The 16,123-nt window shown below is 38.6% G+C and overlaps 2 protein-coding genes and 1 pseudogene across 2 annotated transcripts; 2 read left to right on the forward strand and 1 right to left on the reverse strand.

Annotated features, from left to right (window-relative positions):
* Positions 1-4: 4 nt before the first annotated feature.
* On the reverse strand, positions 5-1,400 carry LOC135656096 (uncharacterized). Its single transcript, XM_065175805.1, has 2 exons — positions 467-1,400; positions 5-400 (listed from the first exon to the last, which is right to left on the reverse strand). The coding sequence occupies exons 1-2, from the start codon at positions 1,279-1,281 to the stop codon at positions 145-147; spliced, it is 1,071 nt and encodes a 356-aa protein (XP_065031877.1). The 5' UTR covers positions 1,282-1,400; the 3' UTR covers positions 5-144.
* Positions 1,401-2,218: 818 nt separating this feature from the next.
* LOC103984609 (luminal-binding protein 5-like) lies at positions 2,219-5,390 on the forward strand (annotated as a pseudogene).
* Positions 5,391-10,011: 4,621 nt separating this feature from the next.
* On the forward strand, positions 10,012-14,541 carry LOC135582891 (tetraspanin-19-like). The gene is made up of 6 exons (XM_065175806.1): positions 10,012-10,287; positions 11,131-11,230; positions 12,247-12,327; positions 12,414-12,518; positions 13,527-13,700; positions 14,306-14,541. Exons 1-6 carry the CDS (start codon positions 10,136-10,138, stop codon positions 14,312-14,314), a joined length of 621 nt encoding a protein of 206 aa, XP_065031878.1. The 5' UTR covers positions 10,012-10,135; the 3' UTR covers positions 14,315-14,541.
* The last annotated feature ends 1,582 nt before the right edge of the window (positions 14,542-16,123 follow it).

Below are 16,123 nucleotides of genomic sequence, written 5' to 3' on the forward strand. Positions count from 1 at the left end.
GACAGAGGGTGTCGGTAAAATATTGTATATAACAAGATCTGTAAGATATATATGGAAGGTTCAAAACCTTGTTGGAAATGGTCCACACATGAGTCTGTGCTGGGTCGTGACAACCTCGTAACCTCAGTGATGCTGAGATTAGAGTCACGGTTCTTCACCATCCGCATCACCACCATCTCCGAGGGGATAGCAAGTCCCCAGTCCACCGGTGCTCCACAGGAACAGTGCATAGCTTCCCCCATGGTGTTGGCTCTCAGGGTCCGCCTGCAATGCCTCCAGGAACATCTCCTCCGAGGCCTCGAGGTCGCCCCGCCCGCGCCACAGGAAGAAAGCGTATCTGCTCATCGCCTCCGCGTCCGCGGGTTCCTGCATCACCGCCCATCTGAAGAAGTACTCCGCCCTGTCACCAAGTACATCAATGGTCAACGATGAGTCCATCTCTCCGAGATGTTGCGTCGGGTTTCACCTGTCGAGATCCTTCTCGTACTGGTACAGGAGCTGCGCGTAGTTGGACAGGATCAAAGAGGTCGTCAGCCCGGATGAGATCATGTTCTCGTAAGCCGCGCGCCGCCGCTTGAAGTCGGGACGTCCACCGTCATAACTTCTAGCTTCTTCGTCTTCGTCGAGGATTCCGACGTCGAACCAGCACCTGGAAGCCGCAGCCTCCGCCGTATCGAATACGATGGCATCTGGAATCTCCCTCTTGCTGGAAGCGGCCAAGAACTCGGACAGGAGAACGAGAAGCCTGACGACGAGATCAGGCGAGGTGCAGAAGACGTTCTGGAAGAGCCAGACGAGGGACTCGGCGGCGTCCTTCGGAGCGCCAGCGCGGGTTTCGCCATCGTAATCGCTGGAGAGAACCGACCTCTGGATCTCCTCCATGGCGTAAGCCAGCGACCACACGGCGCTCCCGATGTCGCCCAGGTCGGTATCGGGAGGCGCCCGCGGGCGGCGGGAGTTCATCCTCTTCTTCTTCAGCTGCACGAGGCGGAGGGAGAAGGGGATGCCGACAGCGGAACCCTTGATTCGGAAGCCGACGAGCGGCGCATCGCCGGAGGAAGGATGCTTGGGCGCCGCGCCGGGAGGGTGGAGGAGCCATGGGGGTTCAGGGTCGCCAATACGTGGACTCTCCCTGGGCCGTCCGCTGCATGAGCCGCAGACACGTAAGCCGGGGGCTCTTCGTGGAGCAGCAGCCGGACGCTTGAGGGAGAAGTAGGGAACTCCAGGAAAGGAGTTGGGGAGACGAAAAGTCGAGGTGAGGGAGGAGAAGGTGGGCTTCATCTCATGTCGCAAGGGGGATGCGGGGAAGGGGGAGAGAGAGCAGGGGAAGTGGAAGGATTATAGAGGGAAGTATGAGGAGAGGAGGAAGAATAGGAGGAATGCGGAGCCAGGAATGCGGATCGATGACCTGAAACCTCGGTCAAGAACGCTTCATACGATGCCAGCTCACATTTCTTTTTCTTTTTCTCGAGCCCTTTCTCAAGTTTTTTTTTTTCTTTTAAGAAAATTTGTCATTTTTTTCTTAATAAAATTAATATATAATATAATATCTATAACCTCTCTAAATTGTTGGGTCATATTCCTGAATATTCGACTCGTTTTTGTTCGACTACGACAGTTCGAAATGGCTTATAACTCTTCGAATTATGAGCCCATCTTTGGCTTTGACATCCCCTCTCCCGTTCGATTGCAATTATCATTTGTATAGCCAATATTTACCCCATTTAATTTGAATTTAGATTAACTTTTAGTTCTCAAAATATCAAAATTTGGAGTCCCCTTATTATCAATAATGCTCAACATCTGAACAATTCAAGTCTACCAAAACGGCATGGTGGCTTTGGACGGTGGATGAAGGAGGAGCACGATGATCCTACGGCTGGTGACCGATCGAATGACGCAGACCACTCTTTGGTGACAGGAAGAACAATAACGTTCCCGATTCTTCGACGCCAAGAACATCTGCCCGCGCCTTCTACGCCCCTCTCCTCTCTTCTCGTCCGTCCACGTCACTCACGAACAAACCCCCTACGTTGCCATATGGTCTCTCCAAATCTCACTGGCCGGAGAACATGGCAGATCGTTATTGGTCCACGTTATACAACGTGACACGGTGTCAAAGGTCATTTGCTTGCGGGCGCTGTTCTCGGCGACAACCGACCTTCCTACTATTAATAAACCCTTGAGCTCGGACACTCTTCCCGCGAGACGCCAACGGGAAGCCTTCGGGAGCTCGAGAAAAAGGAAAGAAAGAATTGTGTGAGAGTGCGCGTGGAGTGAGTGAGAAAGAGAGGAGTTATGGATCGGTCACTCGGGAATCGGGGATCTCTGGTGTTGTTTGGCCTTTTGCTCACCGGTTTGGTTCCATCCATCGCCAAGCAATTTTTGTTGTTGTCTTGAGTTATTTGTTCGTTGATTACTTATTGAAGTTTCTTGGAATGTATGTGGTGGATTTGAGAATGGTTCGGGCTTCAAAATTTTCCCCATCTTTTCTGAAAGCTGGTCTTTTTATAGTGCTTAAGAGATGAAACTTTTGCGTTTCTGGATACGATTAAGCTTGGAAATTTGTGGCTGCAGCTTTCTTGCCCTTGTAGCTTAGTTTACTTGTAGTGGATTCTGTTCCAAGATTTATTACTGGAAGCAAGAGAATATCTAGGAAGATGATGATGGCTTCCAAACATTTATGTTAGGTTTCTTTTGTTGTTGAGTGAAATTTATGTTAGATTTCTCTCTAGAAGAATTTATCTTCAGTATTCTTCTAATTCTACCGAATTCTTCAGACACTTTCCTTTATGAATTGATCTTTAACTTTGCTCTGCTCTGCAACTCCATGGCCTTCCATCTATCAATGAAATCTAAAAGCGAATCATTGAGTTCATGCCATTGTGTTTGATAAATGTTCTGACAATTTAGATGTTTCTGATTTTGCCATCATAATTGTGATCTTTTGTTCCTGACGTTGTCTCTTTTGGCAAGTATAATTTCTTGATTAAGGGTATGTACTGTTAAATTTTCATATGTAAATGGTGACTATTTTAATTTTGGCAGGATGCATGGTTGCATTTCGATTGCAAGAGAGGAAGCTACGAAGTTGGGAACGGTTATCGGAATTGATCTTAGGACTGCCTACTCCTGTGTTGGTGTGTACAGAAATGGTCATGTGGAGATCATAGCTAACGATCAGGGGAATCGGATCACTCCGTCATGGGTGGCTTTCACCGATACTGAAAGATTGATCGGCGAGGCTGCGAAGAATCAGGCAGCTCTGAACCCAGAAAGAACTATTTTTGACGAAGACGGTATGATATCTTCCTTTCATAGTGTTTGAATCCTTGTTCTGTTCTTGCATCCAAGTAACCTGCAGTTTGGCACCCATGCGCGACAGATTCGATGACCCCGAGGTAGAGAGGGATATCAAACTTCTTCCGTACATGATTGTGAACAAAGATGGGAAGCCCTACATTCAAGTCAAGATCAAGGATGGGGAGACCAAAGTTTTCAGTCCAGAAGAAATCAGTGCCATGATCCTGACTAAGATGAAGGAGACTGCTGAAGCATTTCTTGGGAAGAAAATTAAGGATGCTGTTGTCACAGTCGCAGGTAAAGTTCCACGTAATTCAACAAATTGATGTGCCGCCTTTTCTTCTTCTGCTTGATATGTCTGAATTTGGCATTCTTGCTCTCACTATCTTCATTCTGTTCCAGCATATTTCAATGATGCTCAGAGGCAGGCAACAAAGGATGCCGGGACGATAGCTGGCTTGAATGTTGTTAGGATCATTAATGAGCCAACAGCTGCTGCAATCGCGTATGGTCTCGATAAGAAGGGTGGAGAGAAGAACGTCCTTGTTTTCGACCTTGGTGGTGGGACATTTGATGTCAGTATCTTGTCGATCGATAATGGAGTTTTTGAGGTTCTGGCAACAAATGGTGACACACATCTAGGAGGTAAACTCCTTAATCCTGTAGCATAATGTTTGTCTTGATCGAATGCAATATTTGAAGAGTGGCAATTGGTTATTATCTGTAAAGATGGTCAGTTCTGCATCAGAGAAGGGTTCAACAAAATGTCATGAGCTGTGGTGTTTCTGTATGGTATGTTCTTGATTCAGATTCACTTTTACCGCAGGTGAGGACTTCGACCAGAGGATCATGGAGTATTTTATCAAGCTGATCAAGAAGAAGCATGGAAAGGACATCAGCAAGGACAACAGAGCTCTTGGCAAGCTGAGGAGGGAATGTGAGCGTGCTAAGAGAGCACTGAGTAACCAGCACCAAGTTCGTGTGGAGATCGAGTCGCACTATGATGGCTTGGACTTCTCAGAACCACTCACGCGGGCGCGATTCGAAGAACTGAACAATGATCTCTTCAGGAAGACCATGGGGTCTGTGAAGAAGGCATTGGAAGATGCTGGACTGGAGAAGCACCAGATCGATGAAATTGTTCTTGTGGGTGGGAGCACCAGGATTCCTAAGGTCCAATAGCTCCTCAAGGACTATTTCGATGGCAAGGAACCGAACAAGGGCGTGAATCCAGATGAGGCTGTTGCCTATGGTGCAGCCATCCAAGGAAGCATTCTAAGTGGAGACACCGATGAAAGAACCGGAGGTGATGATCATCTATCAGCCTTCTCACATAAACATTACTCTGCCTGCTTCCTGTACGCTTCTGATGTGATCGTGTTGCAGGCATACTTCTGCTGGATGTGGCACGCCTGACTCTTGGGATCGAGACTGCTGGTGGAGTCATGACAAAGCTGATTCCAAGAAACACTGTCATCCCTACAAAGAAATCTCAAGTTTTCACCACTTACCAGGATCAGCAGACCACTGTGTCAATTCGGGTACAAAACTGCAGCAGTATTTGAAGCATATTGTCATACTTCCTCAACACGTTGCTTGCATGAGTTTGATTGTTTGATGTAGGTCTTTGAAGGTGAAAGAAGCCTTACCAAGGATTGCAGGTTGCTCGGACAGTTCGATCTCACTGGAATTCCGCCAGCTCCAAGGTAAACTTGGTCCTTCTTTCTTCCATCAGAACGACATGATCTGCTGGAGTTGGTCGTCATCACAAGCTTATCATTTTGTTGATGCTGAAATAGGGGCGTACCGCAGATTGAAGTCACATTCGAGGTGGATGCTAATGGCAACCTCAACGTCAAGGCAGAAGACAAGGGCACTGGCAAATCAGAGAAAATAACCATCACCAACGACAAAGGGCGGCTCAGCCAGGAAGAGATCGACCGAATTCTATCCAAGAATATTATTTTAAGAATTGTCTCTATCAATCCTTATTTTTTTATCAGATTCATTTCTTACTTTCACTCCACCAAATCTACTTAGCCAATAACTAATTAGTCCTATTGATACTCCTTTATCTAAATCTCCAATATTACAATCCGAATCTTTAATGCTACAATATGCTATTATGTAGTCTTATTCAATTGGAGAAATTACTATGATTGCACTTAAGCTTCATATGTATTTAAGATAGCCGACTCTAGAAAAGGTCGATGTTCACCCTTTTAATATTGTCAAGAGTTTGAACCGATAGTAGCAGATCCAAACATAGACATAGGTAATTTCGTTCCTTCTTCAAATCTTGATGTTCTCATAATCATTAGGAAAAGAATTAGATCTTGTTCGATACATAAATATATGTCCTATCATATATTATCTCAAGCCCTTAAAGTTTTCATAATTTATTTATTGTTTAAAAATTTAAAAAAATATATAGAATGTTCTATTAATTCTAGAATGAAGAGAGACAATTATAGAGGAGATAGAGAGCCTTTTTTAAGAGAATGACACTTGGAGTGATGCATCTAGCTGTTAGGATCAAGAGCACTAAGAGGAGGGGGGGGGGGAGGGTGAATTAGTACAGCGGAAAACCTTTTGCGATTAAAACCGAAAACTACTTTCGTTCGATATAAGTGATTTTGGTAAGAAAGCCGATTCGTAAATCACTTCAACTTTTGACTAGGAGAGATGCAGCAAAGATATGAACGCAGTTTGTAATTATGATGAAAATCAGAATATAAGCGCAAACTGAAATACGATGTTCGTATGATAAAAGCGATTTCGGTATAAAAGCTGATTCGTAAACCACTTTAACTTAAGATAAGGCGAGATGCAGTTAAAGCAAAGATATAAAGTTAGTTTGCAGTTATAATGGAAATCAGAACGTAAGAGCAAACTGAAATACGACGTTCGTACGATAAAACTGATTTGCGTCTTAAACCCCGATTCGGAAAGCACTGAACTTTGAAACACGTTCATAAAAACACAGAAGGCAGTAAGCTATTGAGGAGGTTTGCAGTAAAGATAAGATGCTCAAAGTAAATGCAAACCGAGATTTAGAGTGGTTCGGTCAATCTTGACCTACTCCACTTTTGGCTTCCTCCACCGACGAGGTCACCGACGTCAACTAGAGGCCTTCCTTCAATAGGCGAAGGCCAACCACCCTTTTACAGTTTCACTCCTTTTGACAGGCTTAGGAGACAACCCTTACAGAATTTTCTCTCCTCTCTTTACAACTCAGAACTTGGAAGAAAAGACGGAGAAGAACTTTTGGCCTTTACAACAATTTTGAGCTCTAAGAATCACAGAAAAAGATCAAGATTTCGGTGTAAGTTCATGTTCTTTCAGTGCTGAATGGGTGGGGTATTTATAGGCCCCAACCTAGTTCAAATTTGGAGCTCAAAACTGTCAATTCCCGGAATTCTGGGATCAAGCGGTTGCACCCCCTGACTGGAGCGGTTGCACTGCTTGGCAGAGCTCGAAGACTGAGCCTCTGGGCGGTGCTACCTCCTGTCAGGGGCGGTTGCACCTCCTGCCAGAGCTCGAAGACTGAGCTCAGGCGGTTGCACCTCCTGACTGAGGCGGTTGCACCGCCTGGCAGAGCTCGAAGACCGAGCTCAGGCGGTGCCACCTCCTGTCAGGGGAGGTTGCACCGCCCAGTCTCGCTCGGAGACTGAGCCCCAGGCGGTGCCACCGCCTGGCTGGAGCGGTTGCACCTCCCAGTCTCGCTCGGAGACTGAGCCCAAGCGGTGCAACCTCCTGCCTTGGGCGGTTCAACCGCCTGGCAGAAATCAGGGTCCGAATGGGTTGATCCATTCGGCCCAATTTGGGTTTTTTAGGGGCCCAATTGCCCCAAGATTAAGTTAATGGGATCACCTCCCATTTCCAACTTAATCAATGTGCTAACTACGAGATTTCCTAAGACATTTACTGCAACTTGCTCCAATGCGTCAATCGCTTCTTCCAGCGAGCTTCCGGCGAACTTCCGTCGATCATCCGATGAACCCTCGGTGATGCTCCTGCGGACTTTCGGCAAACTCCTGGACTTGTGACGATTCACTTGGCGAGTTCCGACGAGCTTCTTTGGCAAGCTTATGGACTTCTCGGATTTGTTCCCGCAGAACTTCCGACAACTGTCCGAACTTCCGTCGAACTCTCGAACTCCCAACGTGATCATTGTCTTGACTTCGGCACAACTCCTGCTACACGTCTCACTTTCATCGTAGTTAATCCTGCACACTTATCTCAAAACTTCGATCGAGACAATTAATCCTAAGCAATTAACCAAGTTGTCCGGCATGTCATTGGTCCCTCGACGCTTCGTCTGATTCTTCGGCGCATCGTCCTCTCCTGCAGCCTATTGCCCAATCGGCCAGTTGACTCCGCAACTCCGATATCCTTAGCACAATACTTGCTCTTCTTGGCCCGATGCCCGAGTCTACGGCCCGAAGCCTTCTGTCGATACGTCGACCGATCCACCGGCCCGACGTCCAATGTTCTGACATGTTCCTCCAGCACAACATGATTTTCCTGCTTTAATTGTCTCATCCTGATCGAAGCATCCTGCATCACTCAAAACGCAGATTAAATCATAAATATATATCAAGTGGTTTCATCATCAAAATATGAGATTCAATGCTACCAAAGAGAAAGAATTTAGTGGGATGCAAATGATTATTTACCGTTAAATATAAGATGGATGGTTTTATTGAAATGTACAAAACTAAATTGGTCACAAAAAGATGATTTTATTTTAATTTTTATTTTATTGAAATGTGTAAAAAATATCTTTTTAAATGGATAATTAAGAGAAGAAGTGTCGTGACCCAAGTTTGATAGGTTAACTAACCTACCAATTTCGTTTGGCTTAAACCCCTAATTAAAATACTTAAGTTGAAATTGATAAATTAATCTTAATTTTTATTGGGACTAATCGGGAGTGTTACGAGAAGCATGTACGACCTAGCTTTGAGAATTTATATGACGATGTATAAAATGAGAAGATTTTTTTATGGTAAAGATTCACAAGATTAGTTTATCCTTATAATTACACTCAAAGTCATTCGAACCATATAATATTCTATAAACACTCAAATAAATGAGATATTACTATTCTTAATAGTTTATACAAATGATATTATACTAATAATATCTCATAATTGAAAATTTTGAAGACAAAGAGTTTGAAATTACGGATCTTGGATAGCTAAAATATTTCTTAGGCATGAAAATAGCAAGATTAAAGAATGGGATATTTATTTTATAAAGGAAATACACCTTATATCTTTTAAAAGAAATAGTAATGCTTTGTTATAAACACATTGACACTCTAATAATAGATTTTATTAAGATGTCCTTCTCACAGAGTCATTGTAGATGCAATAAAATATTAGAGATTGATAGGTAAGTTGATTTACGTATGTAGTGAGTCAATTTATGTATTTATCATATGAAGTATATTTAGAGATAAGCAGTATATAGGATTCTTACATATCTAAAAAGGACTTTAGATAAGGGATTATTATTCAAAAAGGATAAGTATATGAGAATTGAGAATTTTACTTATGTTGATTAGGTAGGATTAGTAAGTGATAGAAGATCAACTTCAGGATATGGTACATTTGTTAGCAGTAATTTAGTGACTTGGAGGAGTAGGAAGAAGACGGATATCGCTAGAAGCAATGCGTTCATAACAATAACATAAGATATAGATATTTGTGAACTCTTATGACAAAAAAATAATTTTAAAAGAGTTACAAATACCCATTGAAACTCTTATGATATTATATAGTGTCAACAAAGCTGTTATCAATATTACTCATAATCCAGTGCATCATAATATAATAAAATATGTTGAAGTATATCGACATTTCATAAAGGAGAAAATTGAAGAAAGAATTATCTACGTAACTCGAGAATGATTGACATCTTCCGGCCAACTCGAGGGGAGTATAGAAAATTTCATGATTAAAAAATTATAAATTTCATAATTAAGAAATTTATAATCTTATAATTAAAGAAATAAATTAGTATCAAATCAAAAAATAAATTACTATGATAATTAAGAAATTAATACCGTAAAATAAGGAGGTCAATATGGTAAAATCAATTTTGGAGAGACTCTGAAAAGGGCATAAATAATTTTATGCATATTAGATTATTGCTAATAAGATTATCATTCCAGGTAAGCACAGCACATTATTGTCAGGTGATAAAAATAAAAAAATAAAACGTCTTATATTTTTATATATTATTTTAATTAAATAAACTCCTCGACTAATGCGGCATTAAAATTTATAATGGTAAAATTTTCTATTTTCAAACTTTTGAAGAATATATATATGTGAAAGCGCGGCAAACTACAACACGGTTGCCGCGTGCTGGCGTTGACTTCTCTGCCGACATCTGTCCATCATCTACCCATCATCGCGACAACTTATTTTCTTTTCTTTTTATTTGCCCTCTTTACATATTTATCCTTTTAAGTTTTTACATAACGAATTTAGTCTTATATATTCTCTTCCTATTCTAAGGATTATATCCATATTATGATTTTATCATAATTATGCTAATTATCGGTTAATTTTAACTGTTAATATGTTATATATTAACAAAATATTTCGAATTTAAATACACATGCTAAATTTTATTTTAAAGGATAAATACGAGAATAGATTGTGTAATTTTGTTTTTGTTAAGTAGGAAAAGAATAAAGAACAATTGTCGGCGACAACAAAAGCCCACTTCGATTCCGTTTCTTTTCTAGAAAGTCGTCGTCGTCGTCGTCGTCGTCGTCGTCGTCCCCGTTGGGATCGGCTCTTGGTGTTCGTCGAGGATGGGGAGGATGGTGCGGACCTGCCTGCAATCGGTCCTGAAGCTGGTGAACTCGGTGGCGGCATTCGTCGGGGTGGGGTTGATCCTCTACTCCCTCTGGATGATCAACGTCTGGTTCCGCCAGACTCATGCCTTCCCCACCGCCGGTGCCTGGTTTGTTCTTCCCCATATTTGATCCTTTCGGCTCCTTCCCCACGGATAAAGTTCTGACATTGCCGTGCAAGGGGAAAAAATTCATTTTTGAACGTTTGACCTGTGAAGGACGTTTCTTAGGGTTTGCGAGACTGTTTTGATTTTTCTGTTTTCTCTTGGGTAGATGTCTAATAGTCAAGGGGGATTGGGTTGTTCTTTGTGGAAAAGATTAGGGCTCGTGATTTCCTGAACAATCGATTGAGGATATGAGCTAGCATTGGTGCTGGGATCCACATCGGGACTTCCAGTGCTTTTATCGATGTTCATGACCTACAAAAAGTTTGTTTGTTTGATAAAACAACTCTTTCTATATTCTTTATCTTCTGGTTTTAGAGAATTAAGCTTTGAGCCTCTAATACTTCAAAAACATGATATTTTCTTTTGTTCTGTATTTCCTTCTTCCTGATTTGTTCTGTGATTTTCCAGTTCATCAGAATAGTGATCTAGGAAGATGCCCTTGATAGCGATGCTTATTTGAAACATGAGTAGTTGCTTATTTTTATTTCTGAAATATGTATCTCTATGTTTGTGTGAGATATTCACATAAGAGAAGGTTAATCAGTATTCTGTGGTAAGCAGCTCTTGTTCTTTTATATATTATTCGTTAGAAACGAGTTGTTTGTATCTTTTCAGAATGTATAAATAATTTCTTGCGAAAATAAGTTTGTAACACGTAATAGTAGCTAGCTTAATGCCATTTGGTTATTGATTGGACATGAATTTATTTTATCGGCCAATACTTCCATTTCACATGATATTCACATGTGTCTTCAAACATTTAATATGTTTCTCATGTACATGCAGGTTCATTTACACTTCTTTTGGACTAGGAGTTTCTTTATGCTTGATAACATGCTTTGGTCATATTGCTGCGGAAACAGCCAATGGTCATGGCCTTGCTTGTGTATCCTACACTCAGAATTAAGACAGAATCATGTGATTTTTAGTTTGAACCCATGTTTAATAGCTATAATGACTTTTTTGTTGTTCTGAGTAGCTTTGTTTTTCCGCGGTACTTCTCTGTTGCAAATGGTTACAGAGCTTTCTAGATGTGGAAAATATAAATTAAAATTAATGTTGATTGTTATATGTTCTTTTACTGAATAAACAATGTTATAAAGCTAATACTATACATTAGCTGATGGACGCTGGATACTTAACACTTCTTTGTAAATTGATATCTGGGTGCCTTCTTCCTCTATACAAAGCACCTACACATTGCAAATATTTGTAATAGACCATGAATTTTGATTCTTAAAGTTGAACACAACAAAAAACATTGATATGCAGTTTGAACTTCAATCATATTTCGTAACTGAAAAGAATATGAATTAATTTGTAGGAAGTCCTCTTTGTTGTATGTATGTCATATGAATATGTTAAACTTATTTGTCTGATCATTTCTGAAACTTATTCATCTTCTTTTATGATCCATTTCAAAAGGCTCTCTTTTTCATTTGACATTGCATTTTATTTTCATGAGGGTGTTATCAAGCAAGTCTTTCAGTTTTGGTGGTATATAGAGGATTTTTGTATCAAAAGTTTGATGTCGCTGGGTTTAATTATAATTTGTTTTAACCGTATCATCTGAAGTAGAAACGCAAATTCTGTCATGCATCAATATTCTAGGTAACAACGTTTGTTTTTAGTTGTAGTTGAATATATATCCCAATTGATTCCAGAGTTACTACCATACTTAATTGCTTGTAAGCTAAAAGATAAAAACATATGGAAATGCATAACTTACCTTCAGTCACTAATTCAATTTCCCTTCTTTGGTTGTTTGTTCCTCTGGAATTTTCATTTCTACAGGAATCAAGCATGCATAACTCTTTACTGCAACTTCCAAAAAGAATCATTTTTCAGTCAATTATGATTTAAACCTGTGACATAATTACTGTTATCCTTGAATAATTACAGTATATGGCTTTAGTGTTTTTTCTTGTGATGCTGGAGGCTGCAGTAGCTGCAGACGTAATTCTGAACAGAGATTGGGAAGAGGTACATCTGTCAAGTTCTTTTTGTATATGGAAATTTTGGTTAATGTTGCTAACATTATATTTCTGTATGGTCTGATCATTTAACAGGATTTCCCAGAAGATCAAACTGGGAGATTTAATGAGTTTAAGAATTTCATTAGATCAAATGATGAGTTGTGCAGATGGATAGGTTCGGTGATTGTGGCTACACAGGTATGCTTTTCATACAATTTATGGAAAGTTGAAACATGCTTTTGTTGAAATTTGTGTTTTATCATTTTTTTGAACATCCCAACTATCTTCAAATTTAACTATGCAGAATGTAATTTTTAATAGCTACCCAAACTCTGCATTGGCTGGAGTGTGATGGACTGGACCACCCCTTAAATGAATCATTGTATCTGATGACTAGTTTTTAATGTCGGGCAATGTTACAACAAATTGATTGAAGACATTTATTTATTTTTATTTAACTAATCACTTAAATCTAGCTTTAAAATTTATCTATTCACTTAAATCTAGCCTAAATTTATCAATTTAACTAATTGATTGTGATCTTTTAGTTCCAGTCAACCCAATTTGTAATCACAGAAGCCGGTGGAACTAAACTTAGAAAAGCCTGATCCAATTAATTTGGTATTGGCCAAACTGATTGAGATGAGCCTATCAGTGCATCTGGAAACTGATGCAGTTTTGGCCAGAATAAGCTGAAACTTGAAGTCATGGTTAGATCAATAATTGGGTACGTCATCCTTTTTTTAGTTGTTATTGGATTTTTCTTGGAACCATGTACAACATCCATTTTTTAATTGTTATTGGATTTTGCTCTGTTGATTCAACAATTACAGAAAACTTAAAAGCACTATATAACTGCATATTTCTGAACATCTGTGTTAGCCACCTCATCACAGGACTGCAAATAATTTCCGTATTCATATATAGATTTTGATGACCGGTCTTTTTCAACTATATGTGTGTACTCATTCTATATCCTAGGGTATCTATTGTGACAAGTTCTTATTCTGTTTTCTTGGTAATTTACCAAAATTGATGTTTAATAATTTTTTACAGTTTGCAGCAATTGCATATACCTCATATCTTCCCACTGGAACTGTCTGATATTCATCTTGCCCCTCCACCTCTGCGTTGTTAGCTTTTTTATGATTTAGATTATTAATTTGTTCTAAATCTAAAAGGTTTTTTTTTCCTCTGATATGCTAGGCTATGTCCCTCTTTCTGGGCATGATTCTCAGGGCTCTTGGTCCAGACAGTAGAAACGGCTGCGATAGTGATGATGAATATATGCCGGCAAGGCTACCACTTTTACGAGACCGGGTTCAGCATGCACCATATGTTGGTGATCCTAGTGCCCCATACCAAAAAGATTCTTGGAACGTGAGTATTCGCTATCAGTTCTTTTATTTTGAGGTGTATTTGGATTATTATTATTTTTTTGCATATATATCCCTGTGAAGTGCGTTTTACAATATGTAGCCCTGCAAAGCCATCATTTGGTGTATTACACCCTAGAGTCTAAACCCCCTTTGTTTGGCATCCACAGTCCTTTATCTCTCATCTAATCTTTTTAATAAATTATATTTTGATTAGTTAAAGAAAGCCAATAAGTGAATTTACAGATAACAAAAAAAAAACAGTATTTACTCCTTCTGTTGTTATATGGCATGATATGGGAAAAAGTGTGTAAACTAATTTATTATCCTTACAGAGGAGGCTAATAATTGAATGGTTGCCTAAAGATTTTGCCTTTACTAATTTCTTCCGTTTCCTTGACTGGATCTTCTGGAAAAGTTTCAAAGAGATGGGAATAGAGTGAGAGCCTCAAACTTTCAGGGTTTAGAAAAGGGCAATTTCACAGGGATATGCATGCAAAAGCCCAATAGATTTTTGTCCTCTTTTTTTTTTTTTTGGCAGCAGATTTCTGTCTTAGTAGATAATTTAACTCTTTCCATTATATCTAACATTAGTACTTCATTTCACAGGTTAGGTGATGTCACCTGTCTCCGGAAGGACAATGTACAAGCCTAGTATTTAATGCACTTTAGTTTAGTTCCAATTATGATATTTGGGAGTACATAGAGTTGTGTAATTAATCAGAGCAACTAAGATGTTCTTAGTAGCTCAAACAGAGCCATTTATCCGTGTCATTATTGTCATATATTGTATAATCGCCAGATACTGCTTTCTTGATATATAGTAGCTTGATCACGTTGGTGTAGCGTCGTTTGTCATGAACATGGTTTGCTATCATATAACTGAGCTTCCAATTGCCTAAGCTTGGATTTTATTTATGGCAATCTTCTTAAATGTTGTTGGGGTGCAGCTGTACTTGTGAGAGGAATATACAATATTATGACAATTTACAAGCTTTACCTCTAAATTGTTGAAGTACATCTCCATGGCCTGAATGGAGGACAACTGCGTCGAGCGATCGCCGAGACTAAGGTCATCGGAGCGAGAATGCACACCGACACGTGTTGAAGACGCTGATGTCTAGGTGTACCCAAATGGCGGAAAGGGGGGAACACGGTGAGGGGTGATGTTGGAGCCTGGCTTCAGAGCAATCAAGTGAGCGATACGTTTTGACATATCATAATAGTTTTACTTTTTGTTTATAAGAATAGTAAGTACTCTAACAGTTTTATATATATATATATATATATATATATATATATATTCTGGTATAAAATATTTGATGATTAGAAAAAATAATAATTAATGTCAATTAAATATTCTGATATACAGTATTTAATGATTAGAGAAAAAAATTAAAAATCATTAATATCAACTAAAAATTTAAGTTTTACTGTATTGATTGCATATTCATTCAGCTGAGACTTATAACTTTGAGTGTCTAAAAGGACATGCTTTGGATTAATCAGTAATCTATAAAAGATATAATAATATATTTGAGTGAATATTATAATTGATATTTTTATTTATATAATTAAAGTTATTTATTTTTATTATTTTGTATAGTTGAATGTGATAATAAGATTGTCCTATGATCATTTTAAATTACATTAGGAAAGACTAAGGTACATAATATTAATGACATACAATAATTATGACTTCCATTAATAGTCAAATTTAATATCATGTTATGTTTATTAGATTTATTGATTTATTTTATACACACATATAAAATGCTTTTTCAAAAAATTTAGAATCCAATTAAGTAAAATTATTTTTTAAATATTTTATATTTATTTTATTTTAATTTTAATTTTAATTTTTTTTATATCTTATCAATTATTGAGCTAAGTGAAAAATATTAGATTATATAATTTTATCTAATTAAGTAAGATATATTATGAATATGATTAGATTTAATTATAATTATTCGTCAATAAAAAAAATCTAATTATAATATGACTCCTTAGGAGATGAACTCGATGGAGAAACTCTCCTAATTACTTATTTTAGATCCTCTGTTCTCACATATAAAAAAGACAAAAGAGAAAGGAGAATGTGAATCTAATTTTCTTTATAGAGCGATATCAATATAGGTCTCGGATTCAACAATGATACGCCTATAAATAGACAAAGATTTTTTGAATGATATCAAAAATACACATCATATATTTGATCTATCATTATTTTATTTTAATTTCTAGTATTAAACTTTTTTATATAATAAAAATATATTAAAATTTATATATATACAATTATAATTAAAATGATAATCATAAGCAAATGCTCCTAATATCGACAAAATACATGTGATAAAAAAAATAAACGTGATACTTGCTTAATACTAGCTAATCACCATTCTATGATCAATATTTTCAATAAGCAAG

This window comes from Musa acuminata, unplaced genomic scaffold, assembly GCF_036884655.1.
Source record: "Musa acuminata AAA Group cultivar baxijiao unplaced genomic scaffold, Cavendish_Baxijiao_AAA HiC_scaffold_144, whole genome shotgun sequence".
In the NCBI taxonomy this organism is placed as follows: domain Eukaryota; kingdom Viridiplantae; phylum Streptophyta; class Magnoliopsida; order Zingiberales; family Musaceae; genus Musa; species Musa acuminata.

Excerpts from the sequence above, each read along its gene's own strand:
- LOC135656096 (XM_065175805.1), bottom strand. The coding sequence starts at position 1,281 with ATGAAGCCCACCTTCTCCTCCCTCACCTCGACTTTTCGTCTCCCCAAC. Across the intron at positions 401-466 it reads TACGAGAAGGATCTCGACAG|GGCGGAGTACTTCTTCAGAT; the intron begins GTGAAACCCGAC and ends ACTTGGTGACAG.
- LOC135582891 (XM_065175806.1), top strand. The coding sequence starts at position 10,136 with ATGGGGAGGATGGTGCGGACCTGCCTGCAATCGGTCCTGAAGCTGGTG. Across the intron at positions 11,231-12,246 it reads ATGGTCATGGCCTTGCTTGT|TATATGGCTTTAGTGTTTTT; the intron begins GTATCCTACACT and ends GAATAATTACAG. Across the intron at positions 12,328-12,413 it reads TGAACAGAGATTGGGAAGAG|GATTTCCCAGAAGATCAAAC; the intron begins GTACATCTGTCA and ends ATCATTTAACAG.